The 16629-nt window shown below is 40.4% G+C and overlaps 1 protein-coding gene across 10 annotated transcripts in view; it reads left to right on the top strand.

Annotated features, from left to right (window-relative positions):
* LOC149806011 (uncharacterized) overlaps nt 1-14477 on the top strand; it is a 58715-nt gene extending 44238 nt beyond the window's left edge. For all 10 annotated transcript variants that reach the window (XM_089950853.1, XM_089950859.1, XM_089950855.1 and 7 more), the window contains 3 exons: nt 11903-11961; nt 12685-12756; nt 13208-14477. In XM_089950853.1, coding sequence (XP_089806979.1) covers nt 11903-11961; nt 12685-12756; nt 13208-13297 — 221 coding nt within the window. In that variant the 3' untranslated portion in view covers nt 13298-14477. The remainder of the gene's footprint in view (nt 1-11902; nt 11962-12684; nt 12757-13207) is intronic.
* The last annotated feature ends 2152 nt before the right edge of the window (nt 14478-16629 follow it).

The following is a 16629-nucleotide window of genomic DNA, read 5'->3' as shown; positions in this document are numbered from 1 at the left end:
ATTTCTGCTAACAGAGGTATGATGACTCTTCCTTGTTTGGACAGCTGCGACGCTGATAAGTTTAGAACGATGCTTTCCGTGCAGCCTTATGTTTGGCAATGGAATTAGCTTGACGATGCGTCCGCATGAGTCTCTCGGATCCGATGAGCGTCGATGCCTTCAACCTAACCGAGAGAGGTCTTTTGTGTATGGCTGCCACATCCATGCTTTTCTTCTGCTGCGGTGTCGGTGTGACTTCTACTGGAACGTACGACATAGTGTTATATGAAATGCTATTATTTTGGGGGTTTTCTTTTAAGGTTGGCATAGCCACTGGATGAGGTCACAGTTGTACAAATCTTATTAAACTTTGCTGCCATACATTCCGTTGCCCATCACTGCCTTTTGAGTAGCTTGATCGCTTCCATTCTTAACGGTGCATGGACTGAAGCAAATAGCTTAAGGGCCATGGTCTTGACAAAGGGAATGATCGCATAAGCAATTCCATTACCGTCGCGTGTTCGACGCTAAGATGACTTTTTTCTGCGCATGGTTGTCTATACAAGGATATTCATTTTTTTAATTGAGTACGTCCAGCGTCATACATATATCTGAGGTCACCAGCTCGTGGCAGACGTAATCGTTACCTGGATTCATAGTCCACCAAATCTCGATGTCGGCAGGAGAATCTTTGAGACCTTCGGAAGTGGAAGCTGGGATACAAGTTTGAGAAATCGTCTAGCAAACTCTGCGTACCTGTATCTACATCTTACTACGTTTGCATGGCTTCCATGAGCATCATATACGCGCGAGCATAATTTCGAGTAGAGACTGCAAAGTTGCATTTGCGTTATTGCTCTGGATACTGTATAGAGTTGACGCGGACGTGAATGCGAGACAGACTGAGATGATTAAAGAAATGTTTGTTTTGAGTTTGACCGTTGTTACGCTTTTCCGTAAGCTGAAACCCCACAAAGACATGTCTGGGCAGTTCGCTGCCTGAATTAGTGGCGACTCTCTTCGACGTGGTGTTTTGAGCTGCGAGAAACATATGCATGTAAATGCGGTGTTGTTCGAAGCATATTGTTTTGGTGAATCGACCCAAAGTTGATTGAAGATCGAGCATATGCGTCGTGGAGGGTGTGATTTTGGGGACCCACAAAGACAACCACGTCATGTTGAATTGTCTATCAACAACTCCTGTTGCTCTATACATGTATGGAATTGGTAAGTCTCTTTCCAGGATCAACGTGTGTTTGACACCTCTGAAGATGGTACGCACGCCTAAGATACGACTTTATTGGAAGTAACATGCAGATCTCGTGGTCGCTATTGCTGAGAGCATACTGTGATGTGAATCCGACATTGTAAGTAGCTTGACGTTGTACAATTTTACGTTTTGCTCTGAATTTGCCTCCGTTGACAGCATCTGCATTGCCCACAGCCACCACTGGAAGCATGTCTGCAGTGGTAGAGAACTCGGAACTGACTGCCTCTCCGGCGATAGCATCTGTGAACCACCACATATTAGTGGCACACGATCGCTGAACATGATCAAGCTTAGCATCGTGCTTGATTGGGGTAAATGACCACTGATTTCTTCCACAGTCTATTTGGTAACTTGATGCTGCGCTGACTTGAATGACTCCATCCTGTTATTCTGAAGCGTGACCTGCGTATTGGCGGCTTAATAAACGGGTGGGTTGGTGGGTTGGTGTTTGTTTTTATTTTCCTCTGGACGTCCAGAAAGGCCTTATGGGGAAGCAGGTATACATCTTCGTAACGAGTCTCTATTTTTCGATGGGTACTTGCGTTAAGATTGGTGATGCTGGTATCCTGATACTCGACGTACTCGTACTCATTGGTTGAGACGAAGATAGTCGGGAGTAAATCTATAATACATGATGTTATTCTATGATAGTGTTATAAAAAATTACCATAATCTTTATAATACATAACCGGACATGATGAGACCAACAGAGGGTGTATTCAGTGTACTTTGTACACCGACCTTTCTTTCCAGGTCCTGTAAAATTATTTCGGGTCTATCGCTGAGGAATGCTGATGTTTTGTGAAGAACTTGTTTAGACTGCCTGGACAGATCAGAGAGCTGGCACGATTTTCTGCTGTTTCGGCAGCAGAGGATGTTTCGTTAGCTTCCGAGTCAGCTGCATTGAGGGAACTCGGTGAGGCTTTGTCAGCAATGCCTGGAAGGGCTGCTCGAACTTTGAAAAACAGATTGGATAAAAATCCAGCCATAATTATACGTAGTTGTACTCGTGATGGTCTCATGGAGACTTATTTTATCTGCGAACATTTTTTATGCTGTTTTCCACGCACGTACAGGTAATTGGTGACTCTTTCGTTGTTATTATCGACTACATTTCTGAATTGATCGGTAAGCCACATGGTGATTTCCGAATCGCGTACGTGTTTAGGAGGGGATAGTAAATGAAAGGATTAGAATGAATCTTCATGACTGAGCCTGTTGTAACGTTAATGGACGTGGAATAAATCACATTGGAGAAAGAACTCACCGAGGATAACGAACCCTGAGCAATTGAGCTGTTGATAAGAAGACTGTTGACATCAGTGATGTTGACGGGAAGAGCTTCTTCGTACACTCCAACGCTAAAACTCAGAATAGATCCGACCGAGTTTAGGAATATCAAATCGCACGAAGTAATTCTCAGCGAGCGTGATCCTGGTTCTCAACGTGGAATAGTTAAGCCCGATTTTAATATTGGAAGAGGCGTCTCCGTCGGCGGTGATCAGTATGGAGATTATCGCGGGGATGTAGGTGGTCATGTACCCGCCTGGCGAGATCGTGATCGTTTTTGTGGAAGGGCGACAATGTATCAAAACCGATTGTTGTTCGTGGTGACTTTAAAGAAGCTATTCCGTATTTCGTCGGAGATTAACGCGATTTCGAACGACGACTGCTGGTCTAGTTCCAGTGGAGGAATATACGTCTCAGTGGAAGTGACCGACCGCGAATCGAACAGCAACGTGATATCGTCGAGAGCCATTCTATATCGGGTCCTCGTACAAATTGCGATACTGATCCGAGGTCACCAGCGTTTGATCCAGAAGATGACTGATTATCTCTACCATCTAGTTATCGACGTCCACACCGACATGCCCAGCTTGTTGGAAGCGATCAGCAATATGAGTCGCGTGACGATTTCGGCGAGATTGTGGAAGTAGCGGATGCTGACACCACGGCGTCTTATAATGCCTTCTCCTTCTACGTCTTCAAGCATTTGTGCTTTTTACTGACGTTTCTTAGGTGCACTCTCCTCCAGTTTTTTTTCTGGCTCTCCACATACTCCTTACTCGTGCCTGGAAGGGCTGATTGAACTTTGAAAAATAGCGTGGATAAAAATCCAACCACGATTATACGTTGTTGTACTCGTAATGGTCTCATTTACTTATTCCTTAATGACGCTCTGTAGAATATCAAATTACTCTGGCGTTAGCTTGAGTTTTCCATTCATGTGACTGAAAGATCTGGCCATGAATTCCTGTTCTTTCTTATCTGTTAGAGAAGGTCTTCTCTCATGGCTTCCTCCATCGATGAAGGCTTTTTCCATTCTTGTGCTTTCTCACGTGCTTGGCGTTTATACGCTTCTATTAACATTTACTGCCTTTTATGTGAGTTTGAAATTACGCCCTTTTCAGGAAGACTCGCTGTTGTCCCTTTCTCCGGATCCATTCTGACGCTTGTTCTTTGGTCCGTAAAGACTCTAATCCTGATGTAATGGTGGGTGCGTAAAAGATGGGGGGTGTCTAGTTTCTTCTTGGTAAGCTTTTCCTGTATTATTCCTCCATCGCAAGTGATTTATTGTACTTTCTAATCTTGGTGATGAGACGTATCATGCAGTCTTATTCAGCTTCGTTCGTTTTCATCCAACCAGAAGTACCGTAACTTTGGGTGATATTGGTCATGATCGCACGTGCCTTCTTGAGGGTGAAGTAATCATTGGTCATGGACTTGGTAGGTCTGATACAATCATGGTTCACTGGAAGATCGTCGCTCACAAATATTTCGAGCCATTGTGGATCGGGTTAATCAAGTCAATCTCTAAACTTAATCCTCTGCGCCAGGAGTTCATAACTTCGTTTTCCTTTTCAGTCTCGTACTGATGCATTTTTCTTTCCCTTTCACTGTCTCCTGCTCCCAATTCTCTCCTCATCTCCGATAAATCTTCTCTCGTACTTTGTTCTTCCTGCTTGAGTTTCCACAACTTGGCCTTTTCCTTTTTGGTCTTTTGTTTGAATTTAGCTTCGGCTTGTTCCATCATCGAGGAGATTATGCTTTCAGAAGTCTCCCGTACTAACTCCTCCAGAAATTCTTGCTGATGTTGTTGTTGAGTCTGTTTCAACGTATACATCAACTAATCTTGCTTGACATCGTACGTCGTTTTGGCTTCATTGAGTTTTGTTTGAATGGGTTTGATCATTTCTCAAGCCACATCGCGCTAAAAGGTCTGATGCCCTATTTTGTCCTCGAGAATGCGCTGATGTAAGGCTGCCAGTTGGTCGATAAACTTCTTGAGGACATCCTCACCCTGACGACGACTAGTGACTTTTTCACACGTCCTTGACAACGATGTCGTTCCTATACAAATCAGGAATTAAAATTCGTCAAACCCCTTCGATAACGTTTTCAGAAATCGTTGCCGCATTGCGATGAAAGGTCATAAAATCATGTTGGAGGACGACGTCGCTGCCGCATTGCAGTCTTTTATTTGTTTGAAGGAGATGCCAGTGCAGTGTGCTCTCGATGTGTCGATTTCACGGTTGTCCAGTCCTGAAAACGGCACAAAACATCCCGTGTTTCTTCAGATGCATTTAGGCAAGTCATAGTGCGACTGAGTGAGATAAAGGCTGCTGAAGCGCTTGTTTCGTCATAATGAAAACTACTCGCAGATTTTATTCATGTTCTCGCGGTCTATTTTAATGTCGTCGAACACGATGATCTTGTGCATGTCTGAATCCGGTTTTTCCACAAGCTGGATCTGTACTAGAGCAGCTACCATGAAAACATCAGAAAAGGAATTACCGAAGTCATGAAGTGTGTTGTATTTGTCCTGATGGGGATTGAGCTTATAAATGATTACGCAATCGTACTTGAGCATGTTATTCAGGGGCATGTTCATTAGGAGATTCGTTTTTCCATGACCGGTAGGATCCACGATCATGTAATGACAAACTGGCATAAAAAATGATGCGTATGTTCCTTCGTTTTCTCTTTGATGTCGAAGTTAATGATGTTCATATTCTATATAATTCACCATGCAGTGCACGTCCTTTGGTACTCTGATCGGACCGGGAAGTAGTTCATCAGTAAATCAAGATGACCAGAATATCAGGCGCTCTGGGAATTCCATACAGGGTCATCTCGAAATTAGCGGTCACAGTCTCACCAATCTCGAAGATGTAAGTTATCCTCATCCAGACTCTAATGCTGCACGATGGTCTCACGTTGACGGGTCTAACGATGACGGTAAAACTCAACATGGGCAGAATGAGTTTATATGGACTTCATTCAGTCATTGCTGAGTCTTCTCCACCCGTGAGAACTTCCGATCGCCACGTATCGCTGGCTGGAAAATACGATAAAATGGCTGGAACCCTCAGTGGAAATATTGCCGTGACTGGAACGTTTTCCGTAGCAGGTCAGGTCACGAGCGATTCGCTGGTGTCTTCTACAGCGTCTGGAACTACGTCTCAGAATCCACGACGTGTGGGGGTGTATAGCAGACTCGACACGAGAGCAACCTAGATATATAATTTCGGAACTTCAGATCGTTCCATCTGGATGGACAGAGAGGCTACTGGGAATTGTAAATCCATCAAGGTTCAAACCGTTGAAGGATTTCTCATCAACAACTCGAGTTGGTACGATTGTTGGATATCAGTGATAGTCAAATTATTCCGTACAGAACGACTAAGGTGCAAAACCAGAATCTGTACGGACTTCATACCACGTGGCCTATCACCGATAACACCCAAGCGATTTCGTATGCTCAGTTTAACTCGTTTGGAACCACTAAACTATCCACGACGAGAGGTATCATGACGGGAGTAATCACCATGTCCGGAAACGCAATTCAGGGTCTTCCCACGACTACTCTGTAGAGCGATGATACCGCGTCAAGTTATCGAAATCTGAAAAGTCCTGCGGTCAGTAAAAGCGGAGATTCTGTGACGGACAATGTGCTTTTCGCCACAGGCGCACAGTTAATGATCAACGACTATCTTCCAGTACTTGACCCCGATGCCATTCCAAAACAGTACGTGGATAAACGACGCGTCAAAATTACCAATGGTCACATTCCCGTGTTACACCGGGAGACCTGAAATTGATGTGGATTTTCTGTCTCGGCATCGTCGGAATACGATGCCTTTCACGTCATTTATCTCCTGTTTTCTGAGCACTTAGTGGCGAGTAATACCTCCAACGAGTGGGCGACAGCTGAAGTGAAATTCAGCTGCATGGACGTGTGACAGGAACACAGCACGTGCTCACTTGGAGAATCGATGGCATTAGACCCGATGCCACTACAGATGTGCTGTATAATGGAACTTCTGTTATCGGAAGTAATCGTCTGGAGTTCACGACGACGATCGCATATAACAAGTACACAGCTTTTAAATTTGTGGGACTGACTGCAGAACCTACCAATCCTGGCTTGAGTTACTTTCAGATATTTACCTTGGATGATCTAATAAAATATAGATCATGGCAGAAATCGTGATCATCGCTACGGAGCTGTACCAGTTGATTTCGATGATACTTACAGGCAGGATGCTTCGTATGCTGGCAACGACCAACATCTGCTTAAGCAGACTACGGGAGTACATGGGGAGCTGAACGAAGTAAGAAATGCAGGTAAATCCTCCTTGAAGAGGAGTACAAGCAATGGAAGCATCACGACGTGAAACGGTCTCATCTGTTTGTGGGACACATGCGGCAGGATCAGATCAGAGAGGTCATCGATCGATATTGGACTGTCTTTAAATTTTGTAACGATAGAGAATCAGCAAGTTTAATCAAAACCATCGAAGGGATCGTGCACGACATCATTCACGAATTACATCCACACCATCGTTAGAGCAGGATACGTCAAACAACTATGGGAAGAAGGACAAAAAGGCCCACTAATAAAGATCATGACTGCATGGACAAGGTGGTGTAAGGAAAACGCTTTTGACGGTAATCGAATACTGCGTGACGCTATCGACAAACGAAAATTTTGTCAACAGGTGGGTTTGGAATAGGAGGAATTGGACACGATCCTGGATGTAAAGTTACTGGCAAGCTTTCTCACGTACCCATATTGGCCGAGCCCGAGACTCAAATCCACGCAGTCAGAGGTGAGACGGCGGTGATCCATAACGGTGAGCGCTTTAGACTACTGGGTCATTCGGGGCCCCCTCTGAAGGAGGAAGTGACAACGAGACACAGTGTTTGAAAACGACAAGGCCATGAAAGCACTTTTCAACGTGATCATGTATAATGTGCATGGTAAAATCGAGTTTGATGTGGCTGTGGAAGAATCACGACATTAAACGGTCGCATCTGTCTGTGGGACACATGAGACAGGAACAGATCAGAGAGGGCATCAATCAGCCAGATGGAACCGAGCAAAAGCTGAGTAGTGTTCTTAAGAAAGGAAGTGTTCTTCCACAAGAAAACTTTGCCAACGTTCCAAAAACATCGTAGGAACGTTTGGATAAAATAAATGACCGAGAAAAATATCTAAGATGTACTGGAGTCAGTGGGCTTCCGGGACAGAGATTGTATGTTTCCAGTTATAAAATATTTCGAAAAAGCTTAGCGTGGAAAAAATCGCCCTGGGGTATTATTACTTTTACAATATCATCGAAACTACCTTAATTCTCAGAAGATTATGGGTTGTTACATGCGGTAGAATCACAGCGATATCTGGAACATCTCGAGTTGGCAGCGACTCCAGAAAAGCTTGAACATCTCTTGAAATTAAATCAGCTGACAATAATAACAAAAGACTTAAATAAGTGGATAAACAGTGAATGATAAAATGAGCGTGCACGTAAAATATTTACTGGAAAACTAACCACAGCTTGAACTGCTGCTGAAGAGTTTAGTCGACACAGTGGAAGAAGAAATGAAACAAGTCCTCAACTTAAACCACATGGACGAAAATTTGCCTGTAGAGTAGCGTAGCGAACTAGAATTGTTTTACCGATATTACCACCGACGGGTCTACATGTATAAACATGCGTATCTTCAGTCATTTTGATGATTCCTCTTGTCTTGACGGCCAATGTAGTGATTTCAACGGGAGTACTCGCTAATCCGATGATATTGATTTTGTCCGGAGCTGGACTGGCCTTGCAGACAGACGCTGATGAAATGCCTCGAACCAAAATGGGAGGTCAAAAAATATTAACAAGCAGGCCACGCAGTCCTATCAGAAAATGCTCAAAAAAATCCGATCGTACCTGCACGGAGCTCCTTTTGACATGGCATGACTCATTCACAAGATAAGGACCATCGACGATCTCATCGTAGACATGGTAGGCGACCAGTGCGGACTAACACCACTAAGTCGACTCGAAAAGGTTTATGATTAAATATGAGGCCTAATCTTATAAAAGATGTCTGACGACGATGTCTTTGTCACCGAAGTGATCTTCCGTCACCCCGAATCTCACCAAGAAGCCATCGCGAAGGTATTACAAAATCATGTTCCTGTGACCAAGGAAAAGACGCTCACTAACGTACAGGGAGTGGCACATGGACAGGAATTACTCGCGTGAGAGCAACTTTCTGAGTTATCCCAAGACAGTGTAGTTAAGATTTTCTACGATGCAAATCTGATCAGACAGCACTGCATGAAATGTATGAGTGAAAAATAGCGTTAAAAGATCTTAAAGTTATCTTAGTCATCAGAATTAAAAACAATGAGGACGTAGAGATGGCTGACGATTCCATGAGATCTCTGGCTATCACCGTCAACTCCATGGATCTCTGACCTATGTCATTGTGGAAAATCGGAGTGATTTCGAGGATGCCATCGTAAACGAGTTCCATATCAACACAGACAACGTAGCTGTCACGATCACCAAAGTAGTAGGAATAAGAAACGATCTAGTATTGCTCAGTACGGCACAGCATAAAGAGATCTACGATAAAGATCTCCTTTTCAAGCATTTCCTCTCTCCCTCCATGTTAGCTTCGTAACGACTAAACACTGGATGCACTTTCCACGTCATGCTTCATCTTAGCGAAGAACTCGTTGAACAACGGTGAATGGTTTTGGTGTTTCTGGGCAGTTATCGTTTTTCGTAGTAATATTGAATCGCCTTGATGTTAAATCCACCACAGCGCTGACACACTTGGAGCTGACCTCGAACATCTTCCGGACACTCCAAACAGGGTTTAATCCACGCTTGATAAGAGCATGATGTACACTCACATGCATGATTTGTTGCCCTGAGGTAACCACGCACAGATTATTTTTTAACTATAACAAATAAAGAAGCAATTAAAGAATTCAACACGGGACTATATTATATAGCATTTGTATCAACTCAAGGATAGACGAAAATCTGGTACAGTATCAATGGAATCACGTAAAACAGATCTAGAGTTCATTCTCCGGCATGATATTACTCGTCGACTCAGGAGCATCGCTCGATTGTTGCTGGGTACTGAAGTGTCGTATCCTAGATCAAATGCAGCTCTACACGAGTTAATCGAGTGCATCAGAGGAGAGCTCAAGGCGATGTCAAGAGAAAAGGCTCCTCAAGCAACACTTTCCGTGCAAGCTCTTCAATGAATACAAAGCACTGGCAGGACGAGTGATCCTCACGACACAACAGAATCTGAAGCAACTGTGAAACAAATACAAAGCACTCACGGGAAAAACAGCTTAGCCTTCCAAACTTCTTAAACATCAGCATGAAATCCTGAGTCTATCACGTCAAGCTGATAGAGAGAAAAATCTACGCAAAATCGATTCACAAGCTCTTCAACGACAATGTGATCACATCAAGAGTCTTCCGCCACTCAGGCGTATAGAAAATGCGTACGGATGTGCTGACAAAGGATTTATTTGCAATCGTTCACATATCCTTCTGTGCGGAGTCGACAAGGAACTCCTGCTAAGCATTCCACACCCTACCGTAAAAACAGAACTACAAACACATACGGCCATCAAACTCGGAGTAGCTCTCAACGTTAATTTGGTCATGGAACACAAGAGCATCGACGTGTGTATCAAATCCAAATCACTCATCGTGTATCGCAATGACGATTTCAGACACATCGTCGACTTTGTCTTTTCGTTTATCCAACTTCGCATCATGTTTTCGAACATTTCAGACGAATGTGCCTAGATCATTATCACCTCGATCCACTCTGATATTTCTCCTCACAGGGTCTCTTCTGGGATGCACCTCTCAAGTACAGCTTGAGCTCTTCACAGATCCAGACATGTTCATGTTCTCTGAACACATGATTCGCGCTTGAATCTCAGCCATCATCCAGAAACACGCCGTTGGTAACAACAAATACATGAAACACTACGGTCCTACCATACCCTGTGCGTGCATCCTGCACCTGATGCCAGTAATCTTTATGAATAGACCATGTCACAACTCTTTCCAGCAGGTGATTTTCACTGGATCACCGGAGAACAGTTCCTCCAAGAAAGACAAGCTGGATATCATGGCGACTGGGAATATTTCGTCGAAGTTGATCTCCTTTATCCCTCTCCAAATTGCTCATTTCGAGTTTCTTTACGACTTCATCAAACGACACTACGGAGATTGAGCCACACTGCTCTTGACTGATATAGATTCACTCATCTATGAATTTCGCACCCACGACATATACGCAGATCTCTATCATCCTCGATACCTCGTTGATCTTAGCGATTATCCAGAAACAAGCCCATTCCACTGCAAAGATAATAAAAAGAAACTTGGAAAGTTCAAAGATGAAACTTGTGGAATTCCCATCACAGATTTTATATGACTTCAGAACTACAAACCGTTCAGATCCTGATCCGATCCATTTTTTTACTTAAGTAGAAACCATGTACATCACCTGCGCTATGGGCTATAAAACCTGCTGCTCTGTCGATGAACGTTTATCTTCGTCGTATCAACAGCAACAATATGAGGAATCCGTCGTCTGGTTCTTTGAGCAACTTGTCCCTGAATGGAAACACATCAGCGATAGTTATGTAAAGTGAGCAAGAACCCCATTTTATACTACTACTTGTATGTATGTTCAGTTACCTTTTGGGAATTAAGGTTGGTAACAACAGGGTTAAAAGTAAAAAGGAGTATTGTTGTCCCTTTTTGCACATCTTATTGTTATTTGGGCATTTTATTGTAATACCTGAGGTCATTTGTTCTACACATTTGGTCATTTTATCAATAAGTTCCTTATGTTTTCTACGTTCGTTCAATTTTCCATAACTTGGATCATTTTTCATACTTTGAACACTTGCAAACTTCATTGTTTTGTACTTTTTCATTCCTTTCGTTCTTTTTTTCACACATTTGGTACATTTAATGATTGTGACATTGTTTGGGTCATTTGTCAATATTGTTATAAGGAATATGTTATTTAATGCATTTGACAAGCTTTGTATTACGAGTAGCATTAACGAATATTGTATAAAGAAATGTATCTTAAATAATATTAATAATTAGTAATTGCTTCATGCTGACTCTATTTAGAACAACACTAGTCTATCATTTGATTGCAGTATATGCTGATCTTAGATACGTGATTGGCGTGGCCAAGGTAAGGACTCAAAACAACAAAGTTTTATTTCAATCTAACGCCGCACTTTAAATCATTTCTTAAAAATATATCTTTGATGGTGGCAAAAGGGCCGTCCGTTCTTTATTTCAGGAAGTTGCAGTTCTGTTTCCTCTCTATCGGACTCAATCGTAAACGAAGAAGAGAACGTGGTGAGTCTACCCATTTAACCCAAAATGTTATATTAATGGGAGAATATGTGAGCCACAGGTGGATTTTCAGTTTAGTTGCATATGATGTGTTTGGTTTTTGGTTGACTGGTTGCATGCATTTTGCTTTTTGTCAAACTATCCATGTAAGACTGAAGGTTTCAAAAGAATTGTTTTCTCAGCACGATATAAAAGATATTATATTTTAAAAATAAGTGATATAGGGAATCTTTGGTATGTTTCCATCCCGTATTTAACCATTTGTGGCGCCCTTTTAATACGATGATTTAAGAAAAGAAAACAACTCCCTCTCTCTGTCTCTCTCTCTCTCTCTCTCTCTGTCTCTCTCTCTCTCTCTGTCTCTCTCTGTCTCTCTCTCTCTGTCTCTCTCTCTCTCTCTCTCTCTATATATATATATATATATATATATACATATATATACCTACTGCATTCAAATCAATATTGCTTTTATCATGAGTTGGTCTGACGTAATTTAAGCTTTGAGTTACTTTGTATTGAATGATGTTCATAAACCTTCCTCCATTCACTCTGCTTAAATAACAGTGGGATATTGCTTCTCCATTTTCTTTCCGAAAACAAGATGTTCATTTCCAGACGCTATATGATTGCTCAGATCGCTTGTCATAAATACTATAATTTTATTAAGAGACAGGAAATATCGATAGGATAGAGTGATCTCATTTTATTACATAACGTTTTGTATAGACGCACACCGTCCTTGAAGATGCAAAAGATGAATCCAAGAAGAAGATGCGTATTTTCTTAAAGAATGCAAAGGTTTGTAATCTGTAAGATAAACCATTGACCTGAAGGCAGGAAACTAATATATTTGAATGATTAACGTATAAACTATCTTTATTAATTGTATGTTAAATAGTCTTGGAGTGGATTAAAATGTATTCGAAATTATCAGTTGCGGAATTTTTAATGTAATTAATGATACTTTTAAAGCAAAATCTATTTTAAAGGCGTTTGAAAGATTCGCATTGGGAAGAATTAGTTTTGGTGTCTCTCTTTTTATAAAGTGATGGATTATGTTAAGATGCTGTGACCTGCTGTTGCAGTCCTCTTAGTATTATAATATTGCCTGTGTGTATCTATGACAGAATAAAACATTGAACTACAACCAATAATAAGACAGGTTTCTCTGCATATTAATTGTTGGGATCCTTTAAAATTATATGCATATCACGAAATATTTTAATCTTGTTTTTCTACGTTTTTATAGATGAGAAAGTCGTTGCGCCTTGCAAATGCGATGAGAGACAAAAATATTTTCTATCCATCCTTACCAACAAAGAAGCCAGGACCTCTTTAAGGGTGATCTACATCAGTAATATGAAATATAAAGAAAGACCTTTTTTTAAAACTGGAATCTATGAGTGTGCCATGAAAACTGCTGTTCATATATGACGTTTATTTTATCAAGTTGCCGATAATTTCCAATATTTTCGATATTTTGTCAACATCATACCATCGCAAAGTGTCGTGCTTTTCATCATATTTCACCTCATTGATAGCTGGTTATGTTCATTATGTTAAATATGTCCCATGTCATTCAGTGTTACATTTCTCAATCCATGCGTAAGCTATTCATGTCTGATCAAGTCAGGCTCTATAAATTATGATTATTTGTGCAAAAGCACGATTAAATACGTAAATACGATCGTCTGTGATCCATTTGAATAATAGAAGTAGCACAAATTAATCACAAGATGGCGGGACTGTGATTGTTCAAGGCGGATACTAACATTGGCTGTCAATGACAGTCACAAAGATGTTTTTCCGCAGATATACGTGTTGTATGAATAATTCAGTTGCTGTAATTCTATATTCATACTGTTGAAACATTAATTTTCAAAGTCAATGATTTATATGACATTATAAATATACTTATGATAACCTATCTATATAAGTCGTCTGCTTGATAACGGACCTATACCGTCTGACCACAGCCTATACGAATATGACGTTGATTATTGATTTTCTCAAATGGCCTCTAGAGAGCTATTACTAATGCAAGTTTTTTTTTGTATAGCCAAAAAAGTCACACTTCTCGCCAGTTACATATTGCACAATACAGCCTTTGTACGTGATGTTTGTCAGATAGAGGCATTAAGGTAAATTACATGAGATCACCTGGACAATTTCAACTTAACGTAACTTCAAGATACAGCTATAGCGACACACCTTCAAATTATACCCAGCATGCCATGACATGCATGTGTAATTCTATTTACAAGAGTCCGTGTCTTTAGATGGCGGTAACCAAATGATCGTAGAATAAGTATTAACTATATAAGACGCTTGTCCTGGCCCTGTTTACTGGGAATATATGCCAGTAACCCAAACTTGAAATATTTCTTATTGCCTCCTCGTTATTGAAATTGTAGATATATACTGCATTAATGTGTACAGTTCATATATCCATACATACAACACAGAAATCATAATGAACGAACTCTTTTTCAAATAAACTTCTTGTATTATTAAGGAAATTTGATTCTCAGTGTTTCGTGTATAATGTTATCTTTTATGTTTATCAATAATTGTTCGTTCCTGTTTGTTATGTGTTTAAATAATATAATAATCCATTTTAAACCGTAGGTGTTTCAAAGCCTAAATACGTTTGGGGTTATATTTAATGTTGAATAATGTAATAATGAAATGTAGGAGCAATATTACAACCATTATTCACAGACAAAAACTGTATGACTGCCAGATTAAAGAAAAAAGCTATGATCGGCAGCTTGTGAGAGAGACAGGACGATAAAGGAAGGAGAGATAGAGAGAGAAATATTATTTGGATGTATCTAAAACATATTTAAATACATATGGACAGTATTGACATTTCTGCACAACAAATATGAGTGCATACATATATCGGTATATAAAGTTCGCAACAACACCAACAAACTATATATTTTACACTGCATGTACTTGAGGGAAGCAAAGCTTCCTCAAGAACAACATAGCAAGCACTTATCGAGTTTACATTAAAGTACTTTTAATATGATATAAGCTGTCTCTTAATATTTATGGGCGTTACTCAGCTAGAAGCGGCGCTGATGTTGATCTATTTCACAACTGTATCTAAAAAGGTTACCTTTCCCAACGAATATGTAAAGCCATGTTTAGTTCAACTGAGCTAAGAAAAATCTCGACTCGTATTTAACAAGGAAGCACTTTTCCGAGTAATTATTTTTGGGCGAAAACGAGAAAATTGTATAATGCACCAGCTTGCCTGCAACCGTTATCCCCCAAGGAAATTAGAGTTGTTGAAATCTTAAATATTCTTCAAGTAGCATGATTGCATGACAGTTGTGCCAGTATAAAGGGTAATTAGCAAGAAGTGCATGAGCCTATTGCACCTGGACTTGATAATACCGGACAGGGTCTGCCTGGCGTGCAATTATGCTGAGCGATTGCATTATTAATATAAGATCTATGATAGACCTTCAATGTCACCGATATGAAAAATAATCGAAGAGGATCAACACCTTCAAAATAAAATTACCAAGTGTACCGCGTTGATTATGATATACAAACGCATTTTTCTGGATTTATATACTACTTGCGGGTTTGTCAAGGCAACAACGTTTGTTCTTGGTGGGGTAGGAATCATGAAAGTAACAACCATAAAAGGTGTACCAGTCGGAATTGTTGTTGGGACTTTATCGATAATAACCGGTGACTGGTGGTGCTAGCAATGTAATTTCGATACAATTACTTTCACAAATACGTATTTATTCAGAACCGCTTTCAACTGAAAAAAGTATTCTCAATTAGTAAATTGTATTCAGTCGCTACTAAGGAGAAAACAATTAGCCTTGTCGAATTCGGAAATGGAAAATCACCGACAACTCCGAGCACAAGCAATGGCCCGTGTGGTAGCAAATTTAATGACAATAAAAGTCGAATAATTTCCTTAAAATAAAAACTATAAATACCAAAAACATATTATGGTGATCGCTGACTGCATACTAGTGATCAAATAGCTATGCTCTGATTTTTACTTGGCAAAAATCATTAAAGTAATTGCTGACGTAACCACGCTGGTGATCAACGAGCTACGCTATGAGTTTTGCTTCATAACAATAATTGAAGTAAATCTCTATACTTTTCTTCTTGTTTATTTTACTTTTGTTGCCTGACAAGTATATTTTGTGTTGTGTATTATTCTATGGTGCATACATTCACGTGTGTGGTGACATTTGATATAATTAAGTCATGGATTATAGATGGACATGACTTGTGTCAGTACATAAACTTCAAAACCACTATTATCATATTGCTACATCGCAGAGAAACATTATCTGTACCATATGTCTATAGTGAAGATATCACTCCTTAAACACTGCTTTGGCGTCTTTTGACTAACCCAAATACAAACTATTATACCAAAATAAACCAACTAGCATACATACCTTTGGCATTAGTATATCTTCCAGCCTTGACAATACAAAAATTGACCATTCACAAATCCGAACCTTGTTTATATCTGTTAACACCTCCCTGACGTCTAAAAACAACACGAAGTACTTTTTATGCTATATGAAGGAAATAAATCCGAGACAAATCCTTTCATATTTAATAACTCTTAATATGAACTTCTCTCCAAATTTAAGAACTACATAAGAATATACACTG

This window comes from Sinohyriopsis cumingii, chromosome 2, assembly GCF_028554795.1.
Source record: "Sinohyriopsis cumingii isolate HCF-2022 chromosome 2, ASM2855479v2, whole genome shotgun sequence".
Taxonomy (NCBI): domain Eukaryota; kingdom Metazoa; phylum Mollusca; class Bivalvia; order Unionida; family Unionidae; genus Sinohyriopsis; species Sinohyriopsis cumingii.
The sequence above is the reverse complement of the archived record's forward strand: the minus strand, read 5'-3'. Positions and strand labels throughout refer to the sequence as shown.